Source organism: Triticum dicoccoides, chromosome 3A, assembly GCF_002162155.2.
Source record: "Triticum dicoccoides isolate Atlit2015 ecotype Zavitan chromosome 3A, WEW_v2.0, whole genome shotgun sequence".
In the NCBI taxonomy this organism is placed as follows: domain Eukaryota; kingdom Viridiplantae; phylum Streptophyta; class Magnoliopsida; order Poales; family Poaceae; genus Triticum; species Triticum dicoccoides.
The window spans coordinates 692,075,170-692,088,103 of NC_041384.1; the positions used below are offsets into that span (position 1 = coordinate 692,075,170).

At 45.1% G+C, this 12,934-nt stretch overlaps 1 protein-coding gene across 1 annotated transcript; it reads right to left on the reverse strand.

Moving 5' to 3' along the window:
* Window positions 1–11,137: 11,137 nt before the first annotated feature.
* Window positions 11,138–12,378, reverse strand: LOC119272908 (F-box protein At5g07610-like). Its single transcript, XM_037554260.1, has one exon. The coding sequence runs from the start codon at window positions 12,287–12,289 to the stop codon at window positions 11,138–11,140; it is 1,152 nt and encodes a 383-aa protein (XP_037410157.1). The 5' UTR covers window positions 12,290–12,378.
* Window positions 12,379–12,934: the final 556 nt, after the last annotated feature.

A 12,934-nucleotide genomic window follows, 5' to 3' on the forward strand; every position in this document is an offset into this window, starting at 1 on the left:
CGGATCTGAGACAGGAGGTATACCCAACTGTTTTGGGTGTCCTATGAAGATGCATTTATCCGCTTTGGGTTCGAGCTTATCAGCCTGAAACTTTTTCACATAAGCGTCGCAGCCCCAAACTTTTAAGAAATGACAGCTTAGGTTTCTCTAAACCATAGTTCATATGGTGTCATCTCATCGGAATTACGTGGTGCCCTATTTAAAGTGAATGTGGTTGTCTCTAATGCCTAACCCATAAACTATTGTGGTAATTCGATAAGAGACATCATGGTATGCATCATATCCAATAGGGTGCAGTTATGATGTTCGGACACACCATCACACTATGGTGTTCCAGGCTGTATTAGTTGTGAAACAATTTCCACAATGTCTTAATTCTGTGCCAAACTCGTAATTCAGATATTCATCTCTACGATCATATCATAGACGTTTTATCCTCTTGTCACGACGATCTTTCAACTTCACCCTGAAATTACTTGAACCTTTCAATAATTCAGACTCGTGATTCATCAAGTAAATATACTCAACATCTACTCAGATCATCTGTGAAGTAAGAACATAACGATATCCACTACACGCCTCAGCACTCATTGGACTGCACACATCAAAATGTATTACTTCCAACAAGTTGCTTTCCAGTTCCATTTTACTAAAACTGAGGCTTTCAGTCATCTTGCCCATGTGGTATGATTTGCATGTCTCAAGTGATTCAAAATCAAGTGAGTCCAAACGGTCCATTTGCATGGAGTTTCTTCATGCATATACACAAATAGACATGGTTCGCATGTCTCAAACCTTTCAAAAATGAGTGAGTCCAAAGATCCATCAACATGGAGCTTCTTCATGCGTTTTATACCGATATGACTTACGTGGCAGTGCCACAAGTAGGTGGTACTATCATTACTATCTTATATCTTTTGGCATGAACATGTGTATCACTATGATCGAGATTCAATGAACCATTCATTTTAGGTGCAAGACCATTGAAGGTATTATTCAAATAAACAGAGTAACCATTATTCTCCTTAAATGAATAACCGTATTGCAATAGACATAATCCAGTCATGTCTATGCTCAACGCAAACACCAAATAACAATTATTTAGGTTTTAATACCAATCTCGATGGTAGAGGGAGCGTACGATATTTGATCAACCTTGGAAATACTTCCAACACATATCGTCATCTCACCTTTAGCTAGTCTCCGTTTATTCCGTAGCTTTTATTTCGAGTTACTAACACTTAGCAACTGAACCGGTATCTAATACCCTGGTGCTACTAGGAGTACTAGTAAAGTACACATCAACACAATGTATATCCAATATACTTCTATCGACCTTGCCAGCCTTCTCATCTACCAAGTATCTAGGGTAATTCTGCTCCAGTGGCTGTTCCCCTTATTACAGAAGCACTCAGTCTCGGGTTTGAGTTCAACCTTGGGTTTCTTCACTAGAGCAGCAGCTGAATTGCCGTTTCATGAAGTATCCCTTTGTTCCCTTGCCCTTCTTGAAACTACTGGTTTCACCAACCATCAACAATTGATGCTCCTTCTTGATTTCTACTTTCGTGGTGTCAAACATCGCGAATATCTCAAGGATCATCATATATGTCCCTGATATATTATAGTTCATCACGAAGCTCTAACAGCTTGGTGGTAATGACTTCGGAGAAACATCACTATCTCATATGGAAGATCAACTCCCACTCGATTCAAGCGATTGTTGTACTCAGATAATCTGAGCACAAGCACAACAATTGAGCTTTTCTCCTTAATTTGTAGGCTAAGAAAATCGTCGGAGGTCTTATACCTCTTGACGTGGGCACGAGCCTGAAATCCCAATTTCAGCCCTCAAAACATCTCATATGTTTCGCGATGTTTCAAAAACCGTCTTCGGTGCCTCAACTCTAAACCGTTTAACTGAACTATCACGTAGTTATCAAAACGTGTATGTCAGATGTTCGCAACATCTACAGACGACGCTCGAGGTTCAGCACACCGAGTGGTGCATTAAGGACATAAACCTTCTATGAAGCAATGAGGACAAACCTCAGTTTACGGACCTAGTCCGCACAATTACTACTATCAACTTTCAACTAAATTTTCTCTAGGAACATATCTAAACAGTAGAACTGAAGCGCGAGCTACGACATAATTTGCGAAATCCTTTTGACTATGTTCAGGATAAACAAGTTCATCTTATGAACTCCCACTCAGATAGACATCCCTCTAGTCATCTAAGTGATTACATGATCCGAGTCAACTAGGCCGTGTCCGATCATCACGTGAGACGGACTAGTCATCATCGGTGAACATCTTCATGTTGATCGTATCTACCATATGACTCATGCTCGACCTTTCGGTCTCTTGTGTTTCGAGGCCATGTCTGTACATGCTAGGCTCGTCAAGTTAACCCTAAGTGTTTTGCATGTGTAAAACTGTCTTACACCCGTTGTATGTGAACGTAAGGATCTATCACACCCGATCATCACGTGGTGCTTTGAAACGACGAACTTTAGCAACGGTGCACAGTTAGGGGAGAACACATTCTTGAAATTGTAATGAGGGATCATCTTATTTACTACCGTCGTTCTAAGCAAATAAGATGTATAAACATGATAAACATCACATGCAATCAATTAATAGTGACATGATATGGCCAATATCATATAGCTCCTTTGATCTCCATCTTGGGGCTCCATGATCATCTTGTCACCGGCATGACACCATGATCTCCATCATCATGATCTCCATCATCGTGTCTTCTTGAAGTTGTCTCGTCATCTATTACTTCTACTACTATGGCTAACGCTTTAGCAATAAAGTAAAGTAATTACATGACGTTTAAGTTGACACGCAGGTCATAAATAAATAAAGACAACTCCTATGGCTCCTGCCGGTTGTCATACTCATCGACATGCAAGTCGTGATACCTATTACAAGAACATGATCAATCTCATACATCACATATATCATTCATCACATCCTTTTGGCCATATCACATCACATAGCATACCCTGCAAAAACAAGTTAGACGTCCTCTAATTGTTGTTTGCATGTTTTACGTGGCTGCTATGGGTTTCTAGCAAGAACGTTTCTTACCTACGCAAAACCATAACGTGATATGCCAATTGCTATTTACCCTTCATAAGGACCCTTTTCATCGAATCCGATCCAACTAAAGTGGGAGAGACAAACACCCGCCAGCCACCTAATGCAACTAGTGCATGTCAGTCGGTGGAACAGGTCTCACGTAAGCATACGTGTAAGGTTGGTCCGGGCTGCTTCATCCCACGATGCCGCCGAATCAAGATAAGACTAGTAACGGCAAGCATATTGAACAAAATCAACGCCCACAACTACTTTGTGTTCTACTCGTGCATGGAAACTACGCATAGACCTAGCTCATGATGCCACTGTCGGGGAACGTAGCATAAATTCAAAATTTTCCTACGTGTCACAAAGATCAATCTATGGAGTCATCTAGCAACGAGGGAGGAGTGGATCTACATACCCTTGTAGATCGCGCGCGGAAGCGTTCAAGAGAACGTGGTTGATGGAGTCGTACTCGTCGTGATCCAAATCACTGATGATCCTAGCGCCGAACGGACGGCACCTCCGCGTTCAACACACGTACGGAGCAGTGACGTCTCCTCCTTCTTGATCCAGCAAGGGAGAAGGAGAGGTTGATGGAGATCCAACAACACGACGGCGTGGTGGTAGTAGCGGGATTCCAACAGGGCTTCGCCAAGCGCTGCGGGAGGAGGGAGATGTGTCATGGGAGGGAGAGGGAGGCGCCAGGGCTTAGGTATGGTTGCCCTCCCTCCCCCCACTATATATAGGACCAAGGGAGAGGGGGAGGGCGCAGCCTTTCCCCTTCCTCCAAGGAAGGGTGCGGCCAAGGGAGGGAGGAGTCCATCCTCCCCAAGGCACCTCGGACGTGCCTTCCCCCTTTAGGACTCTCCCTTTCCCTCATCTCTTGGCGCATGGGCCTCTTGGGGCTGGTGCCCTTGGCCCATGTAGGCCAAGGCGCACCCCCTACAGCCCATGTTGCCCCCGGGGCAGGTGGCCCCACCCGGTGGACCCCCGGGACCCTTCCGGTGGTCCCGGTACAATACCAATGACCCCGAAACTTGTCCCGATGCCCGAAATAGCACTTCCTATATATAATTCTTTACCTCCGGACCATTCCGGAACTCCTCGTGACGTCCGGGATCTCATCCGGGACTCCGAACAACTTTCGGGTTACCGCATACTAATATCTCTATAACCCTAGCGTCACCGAACCTTAAGTGTGTAGACCCTACGGGTTCGGGAGACATGCAGACATGACCGAGACGACTCTCCGGTCAATAACCAACAGCGGGATCTGGATACCCATGTTGGCTCCCACATGTTCCACGATGATCTCATCGGATGAACCACGATGTCAAGGACTTAATCAATCCCGTATACAATTCCCTTTGTCTATCGGTACGATACTTGCCCGAGATTCGATCGTCGGTATCCCGATACCTTGTTCAATCTCGTTACAGGCAAGTCTCTTTACTCGTTCCGTAACACATCATCCCGTGATCAACTCCTTGATCACATTGTGCACATTATGATGATGTCCTACCGAGTGGGCCCAGAGATACCTCTCCGTTTACACGGAGTGACAAATCCCAGTCTCGATTCGTGCCAACCCAACAGACACTTTCGGAGATACCTGTAGTGTACCTTTATAGCCACCCAGTTACGTTGTGACGTTTGGCACACCCAAAGCACTCCTACGGTATCCGGGAGTTGCACAATCTCATGGTCTAAGGAAATGATACTTGACATTAGAAAAGCTTTAGCATACGAACTACACGATCTAGTGCTATGCTTAGGATTGGGTCTTGTCCATCACATCATTCTCCTAATGATGTGATCCCGTTATCAACGACATCCAATGTCCATGGTCAGGAAACCGTAACCATCTGTTGATCAACGAGCTAGTCAACTAGAGGCTTACTAGGGACATGATGTTGTCTATGTATCCACACATGTATCTGAGTTTCCTATCAATACAATTCTAGCATGGATAATAAATGATTATCATGAACAAGGAAATATAATAATAACTAATTTATTATTGCCTCTAGGGCATATTTCCAACAGAAGTTGTCTCACAGTGGGAAGCCCTTCGATGGTGGTTGCGACACTCCTAGATCTTCAAGGTGCGGACTGATCGCAGGGTAGCAGGTGGCTTCTTCTCTATGTCTTCTTGGTGTCGAATCTCCTTTCAACTGATCCAACAATGCCAGTTCTCGCTCTTCTGGTATGCCTACTGGTGATGGGTCCTAAGTCCTTGGTGTTTGCTGCTCATCGTAGCTTGTTTCTGGTTCTCCTATGTTCTTCCTTGTTCCTTTTTGTGCGTGTCGGATGCTACTTATCGCAGTCGTTGTGTTCTATCCCAGTCTTATTTATGAAATGACAATGGTTCAGGTGAGCGTAAGCCCGCTGTAGCACCATCAAGAAAAAGTGGGAGACCCTTTAATTCTAAAAAGTGTCCATGGTATACGCTTTCTATTTCTTGCTACTATAGTCTTGCGCGCCCAAACGGTTTGCTTGTGCGTGTACATTATAGTTAAGATGACTCTTCCGAAGTTTATTAGTGTTTCGTTAAGTATAGTATATATAGGATGTACTATGTGTGCTAGTCTACCTTTCTTGAGGATTCTGGTAGGGCTTCCATCACATTAGCCTTGTGAACTCTGTTGGTTCCATTTGATGAGTGGATCCAGGGAGGGATACATGATTTTTGAAAAGAAAAATTAAACTTTTTTAGGATCAATACATAGATGTCATTCACCATTTTCATCGCTTCAACCATGTGATTCTCCTTATGCCGGACGCAATGACCATCAAATTGAATTAACTTTACACTAGCTTAGTCTTTTTACTATGGAAGTATACAACAACCAACAAATTGAAGCATTGACTAACAAAATTTCAATGTACTGGAAGATACTATGGTCTTGATTTGGGCTTTCTAAGTATTTAATGTGCACCCACCGCACCAACATCCGATATCATTCATAAATATTAGAGACGCACTACCTTCAAATCTTAGCTCAATATACGTCCAACTAGTTGTCGTGTGGTCTTCTTCCCATGGGCCCCCGCAGACACACCATCTCTCAAATGTTGAGAATTCAAAGGAGGAGGAGGAGGAGGAGAAAGCGTTGAGAGGATGAGGAAGTGTCCTTGAAGGATATGGAAGTAAGACACATGTAGCATACTTGTGCTCGGAATAGTAGGCATCCTGGAATATGTTCATCCATGCAATCTTAGGGATTCTTTTGATTTGACCAACGCCGACCTTCAAGGACAGAATACTGTGAATAGTTCAAGTTGATGTTAGTGATGTTCTTGTTGTGCTTCATTTAGTCTTCCTATGTGTATGTTTGATTACAAGTGTGTATATATGTGGCTGAACTATCTGTATGTGAACCGAGGTTATGCTACTTTTTGTGCTTTCCTAAACATATCACTAACCGACCAATTGTGAAGTATTGATCAACAAAGATTTGTTTCTTTATGTCATCAAAATTACATTACTAACAGTCCAGCCATCGACACTGAGTCATCACTGACCGGTTTTTGGTTGGTCTGTGATGAGGATAGTCATAACAGACCCCGAGGTACTAACCGGCCAGAAATTGGTCAATGATGAGGTTTTGGGCTGGTCAGTGTGCAGCAGCGATGTAGTAATGTCTGTTGGGTCAATGAAGTGTTTAGTGGTGGTAGTGGAAGTGGATTGTGGTGGCGTTCTTTGCCTTAGTCATATTGGCGATGTTGGTCGACCTCTCTTTTGGGGCTCGTGGCAGCGGTGAGCTCTCGGAGTTTGGCTCCCTTCGACGGCGCGTGAGGTTTGGTTGCCTCACATAGTTTTCTGGTTCTCTCTATTTGTGATGGTGGTCGTGATGTGGTCCAAAGGAGGTGTAGGGTTGTCTTGATGGAACATTGTGCTTCGGCACAGTATGTCGTTCTCTCACTCATGCGTCGTGGCTAGGCAGTGGGAAGCCCTTCAATGGTGGTTGCGACTATCCTAGATCTTCAAGGAGCAAACTGATCGCAGGGTAGCAGACAACTTCTTCTCTATGTGTTCTTGATGTTGAATCTCCTTTCGACTGATCCAACGATGCTAGTTCCCGCTCTTTCTTGGTGTGCCTAATGGTGATGGGTGCTAAGTTTTTGGTGTTGCCCGCATGTCATAGCTCGTTTTTGGTTCTCTTGTGTTGTTCCTTTTTTCTTCTTGTGTGTGTCGGGTGCTACTTGTTGCAGTCATTTTGTTGTATCTTAGTCTTGTCTATGATATGAAAGTGGTTTAGGCCGGCGTGAGCCTGCGTAGCACTGTCAAGAAAAAAATATGGGACCCTTTAATTATGAAAATAGGGGACCCTTTAATATGCGCTTGCTATTTCTTAATACTATAGTCATGCACACCCAAAGGGTCTGCTTGTGTGTGTACAATACAGTTAAGATGACTCTTTCGAAATTTATTAGTGTTTTGTTATATTAGTTTTGTTAAGTATAGTTTATATCGGATGTATTATGTGTGCTAGTCTACCTTTCTTTAGGATTCTGGTAGGGCTTCCACCACATTAGCCTTGTGAACTCTGTTGCTTCCATTCAATGAATGGATGTGCAGAGCAATACATGATTTTTGAAAAGAAAAAAGAACTTTCTTTAAGATTAATACATATAAGTCATTCATCATTTTTATCGCTACAACCGTATGATTCTCCTTAAGCTAGATGAAATGACCATCAAATTGAATTGGATTTGCAATAGCTCAGTCCTTTTTACTATAATATACTACCTCTGTCCGGGTTTTTTGGGCCCCTCGTATTTTGGGCCAGACTTTGACCATCTATATGACTAATAAAATATCAATTATATGCTACAAAAGTATTCCCTCCGGTCCTTTTTTACTTTGCATATAAGAATTGTCTAAAGTCATATTTATATGAAAAAATATCAACATCTACCATGCTAAAGTTACACAATATGAAAATTTAAGTTATGGCGCATCTAATGATATTTATTTCACATTGTGAATGTTGGTATTTTTTGCTATAAAGTTGGTCAAACTTTAAAGGAAAATATTTGCCATCGGCGCACCGGCCGAATGTCGCCCCGGTCACGTGCGAGGCATACAATCAAGCTTCATCATACGGCGACAGCTAGCTCCCGCAAGTTCCACGTGTTGGTAGGCCCCACTCACCACTCAAACCACTCCTACCTTATCTCTTCAGAGCCAGTTATTCCTCATCCTTTTTCTTGGTCGGCAGCCATGGGCGACATCCATCCCTCTCTCGTAGTCCTGGCCATCTCAGGCCCGGCCCTGTCGGCCCACCCAGGCCCGACCCTAAAATCCAGGGCCTAGGCCCCATGGGCTTGCCCGTGGGCCGAGCTTGGGCCTGAGTTTTGAGCCCACCGGAAGGGCCTGGAAGGGCTTGGGCTTGGCATATTAGCATTTTAAGGAAGGGCTTTTTACTAGATGGGCCGGGCTTGGGCTTGAAAAGTAGGCCCGATGGTAGGGCCTGGGAGGGCCTGGGCCTCAGTTTTTTGCCGTGGGCTTTTTTAGGCCCGGCCCAAGCCCGGCCCGGCCAGGCCCATGGCCAGGTATACTCTCTCGCTACCCAACCCATGCGGCGCGGCCATGGGCGCCGTGGCAGGGAAGACTAGGGTGCATGGGGGCTGCTCGACGCTGCTGCACGGGAGGTGCCGGGCGCTGCTGTAGAGTAAACGGAGGAAGGGGGAGAGGTGGATCGGGAAAGGTACAACCATGGCGGCCGGGGAACTGCGAACGGCGCCGGGCGGGCGGCGCTACAGCCACAACGACAGAAGTTACATCCGGTGGCGCGTGGAGCTGCAACCGTGGTGGCGACCGGGAGCTACGATGCCGACGATGCTCGAACCAGCCAGTTTTTTTTGCTGGAACGGGGCGACAGGAGGTGCTACAACCGTTTTTGCATCTACCAGCCATTGTTTTTGCTCGAACCATTAAGCATTTTTACTGAACCAGCGATTTCCATACATGCTAGTACAGAAGTATTTTTTTTCTTTTTTGCTGGATTGCAAATTTTGGTGCAGCCGGTGAGGAAGTTTGCTTCAACCACCCATATTTTTTGCTAGAAGCATCAGAAATTTTTGCTACCACCTTGTTTTGTTTTGTATTTTGCTGTCACCAGCCTAAAATTTTGCTACCAACGTCTTTCGATTTTGCTGGAACCGGCATTTTTTCTGCTTCAATCAACTAACTGAATTTTTTTGTTGCTTTCAGTTTCTTTGGTAGATGAGGAACTGGCTTTTTAAAAAGCTTCAACCATGTACTTGGAAGCTGCAAGCCGTCTACACGAGAGCTGCAAGCCGTCTACACGGGAGCTACAACCGGAGGCGCCGGTCGCCGGTGAGGCTGCAAGCACGAGCGCTAGGAGTTGTAGCTGACGGTGATGTATGCTGGACTGGAGATGATGTGCGCTTCAACAACGGGAGATTGAAACCTGCTGCGAGGTCCAGCGAGCGGCATCAATGGTGGGGGCGCTGCTGGCCGTGAAACGTGGCGATAGTGATTTTTTTTGCGACCTGCATGACGAGGTGATGTGAACCGGGGATGCCGAAGGTCTACGGCGGCAACGATGGCGACTGGCGGTGCTGGAGCCGGGGACGCATGCCCGGTGGCACAGCAGTTGGTGCGCGCGGGCTGCACTTTGTTCACGATCCACTTTTTCCGGGTAGGGAGAATCAGTGCGTGGAGACATTCACTTTGTGCTATGATTATCTAATGGCTATCAGCACATTAATCAAACGGTTTAAAAAGGACCGGCCAAAAGTTTCCACCGGTGCACCGGCGCCTATCACCTGCCAACTTTAAAACGCTTGACTTTAGACAAATTTTATATGCGAACTAAGAAAGACTGGAGGGAGTACACTATTGAATTTTGATTTTAAAGGTCTTTTGATGGTATAATTTTTTGTGATATATACATTTTATTAGTTAAACCTGCAGGTCAAATTTTAGTCCAAAATAAGAGGGGCCTAATAAACCCGGATGGAGGGAGTAGTATGCAACAACCAACAAACTGAAGCATTTATTGAGAAACAAATTTCCAATGTACTGGAAGATATTATGGTCTTGATCTGGGCTTTTGTAAGTATTTAATGTTCACTCACCGCACCAACCTCCGATATCATTTCATAAATATTAAAGACGCACTATCTTCGAATCTTAGCTCAATGTATATCCATCTAGTTGTCGTGTGATCTTCTTCCCATGTTTTTTGGGCTATGCCCTCAGCAAAGTGGGCTTTGCCTGAAGTGTTCTGGCCGACTACCCTTAGCCATTGTTGAGGAAATTGTTAACCGGCAGCTGCTCGGTTGGCTAGCGAGTAGGGGGTTAATCGGCTAATCGGCAAGTTAATCGGCCATTTAATCAATTAATCGGATGATTTTTCGGTTTATCGGCTACTCGGTGACCCTATGAGTAGGGATTAATCGGCAAGTTAACTGGTTAATCGGATGAATTCTTGAACAGGGCCCTTAGCCAGGAATTGCATTCGGTAAAGTCTCTGCCGAGTGGGAAACTGCTTTCGCCGAGTTTTTCTAGTACTCGGAAAACTCAGAAATTCCAATAGTGATATGAGGACAAATATTATCTAAATGTGAAAAATATAAGGTCAAAGCACAAATATTGAATCTAGACGTTACAATAGAGATAAATTAGTCAGAAAAAGAAACCATAATTTAGATATCTAAGACATATAAAATAAAATGTTAAAAGTATCTAGCTATGTTTTAGTAATATGGTGTTACAGTTGCATGGGCTGCTAATATACATGCACAAACACAAGCAAAAAAGACTGAGCTACTATGGTGTTATAGTTGCATGAGATGCTAATATACGCGCACAAACACAAGCAGAGTTACTAAGTTGTTAACTGCCATAGCAAGCTGCATCAAGTCAGATACATGAGTGCACTCAAGCACCAATCAAAACTATCATGACTTCATAAAGGTCTTCGCAAGATAAAAAAAAAACGATAAACATGTTCCGTTTCGAAACAAAAGGAGATACAAAACTTGACACCACACAATTAATTGAAGACTTCTATTGCCCATCTGCCAATGGCTCCGAGAGCAAGGGAACATAAGGAAGATAAGGAGTCCTGCAACCCCATTCAAGATCACGTATAAAACGCAGCTCCCTGGAATCCATTTCATATGCCATTAGTTTCGTCAATGATGGGCCACTCAGCATGTACAACTGCTCGCATACAATAAATACCACATTGTGTTCTGGGTGGATTGAGATTACTCTGTAGTTCCCCGCGAACATTGCATACTCTGTTCCCAGCAGTTGTAAGTGGCTAACACTGTGCTTCAGGGTCCAGTTTTCACTACTAAAATCTTCAAGAGCCCAGATTGAGAGTTCAGAATCACTCTCATTTGCCAAATACAATTGTCCCCGTGATAGATAAACATTAGGAACACCACGAGCAGAATATGGCATGGGGCCACGAATGACCCTGTGATTTCCCTCCACATCAATTGCTACAACCAAATTATTATCTGAAGAAAAATGCAGCATCCTGTTGAAAAATATGCTTCTTGGGAAACGGGATATCAAAAGTGGACTGTCCCAGACAACTCCATGTGTCCAAACTCCAGTTTTGGAGTAGACCCCCACTGTTTTCTTGCCTGTATCAAGACCCTGCATATTCACATCCACAACACCAGTAGTAGAAACAAACTCGAACACATGGAAGTGGGAGGAGACAGAGGGGTCGAACCCTAGGCGGGCAGTCCGCACCTTGCTGGACCAGGTGGTGGCAGGTAGGGCCACCCATTTCTCAGTAGCGGGATTGCACACCACGTAACCAAATCCATTGACATCAGAAGGTTGGTTCCAGCAAAGGCAGAGCAGGAGGCCATTGCAGCTGTCCAGCAGGTACATGTTAACTCTCTTGCACTTGGGCAGGAACGAGAGGGAGCAGTCCATGCCAGTGCACCCGTTCCCTGAAACGCTTTGGTAACCACAAAGCGTAGCTGGGCAGCGTTCCCCTCTGAAGGTTTGGTAGAAGATGCAGGCGAGGGTCGACCGGGGCAGCTTCTTGCGGTGGTCGGGGTGGGAGACGAGGTCGCGCCACCGCCGGGAGACACATTTGCAGCAGCGGGTGGATTTGTAGGGCACGCGCGAGATGACCTCGACCAGGAGGTCGTCGGACAACTGTGACACCGGGCTCCTCTCCGTGTCCCTCATCTTCTTGGAGCCCTGCCCTGCAGTGCCGTCGCCGGCCAGTCTGCAGATCGGGACGGAGGACAGAAGATTAGAGACTCCTGGACCGAGGGTTTGCGTGCGTGGGCGGCGGCGATGTGGGAGAGGAGAGACGAGCCGGTGCAGGTATCTGGGCTGTACTAGTTATCTGGGCCGGCCGCATGAGTCGTCCCATAAACAACGAGCTCTTTTACAGTACCCTGGTACTCCCTAAGGGTCATGTGGAGTACCAACTAAATCCATCCGTTGATATTAAAGGGTATTATGGACCTTTTACAATTTATGATGGTGTTCCGTTTAACCTAAGCCTTCTAAATTTCTGAATCTGGTCTGCTCCACAACGATGCAATCAGCCGCCGCCCGCTTTGTTCTGAATCGGCTATCACCGTTACAAAGAACTGGCCAGCGCCGCTGCGATTGAATCAACCGCCGTTGCTTGTTACTGATTACTAATTTCCCCTTTTCAATCACAATGGTGTTGAGACGATAGAATCAAGAGTATTGATCGCAGCTGACGTAGCTGGCGTGATTAAGAAATCCTTATGTTGGATTGTTCTTGGCTGCATGATCTGGTGTTAACGAAGCAAAGAAAAGGGATTAATCAAGTCGAATGATGCTAATTCCAAAATC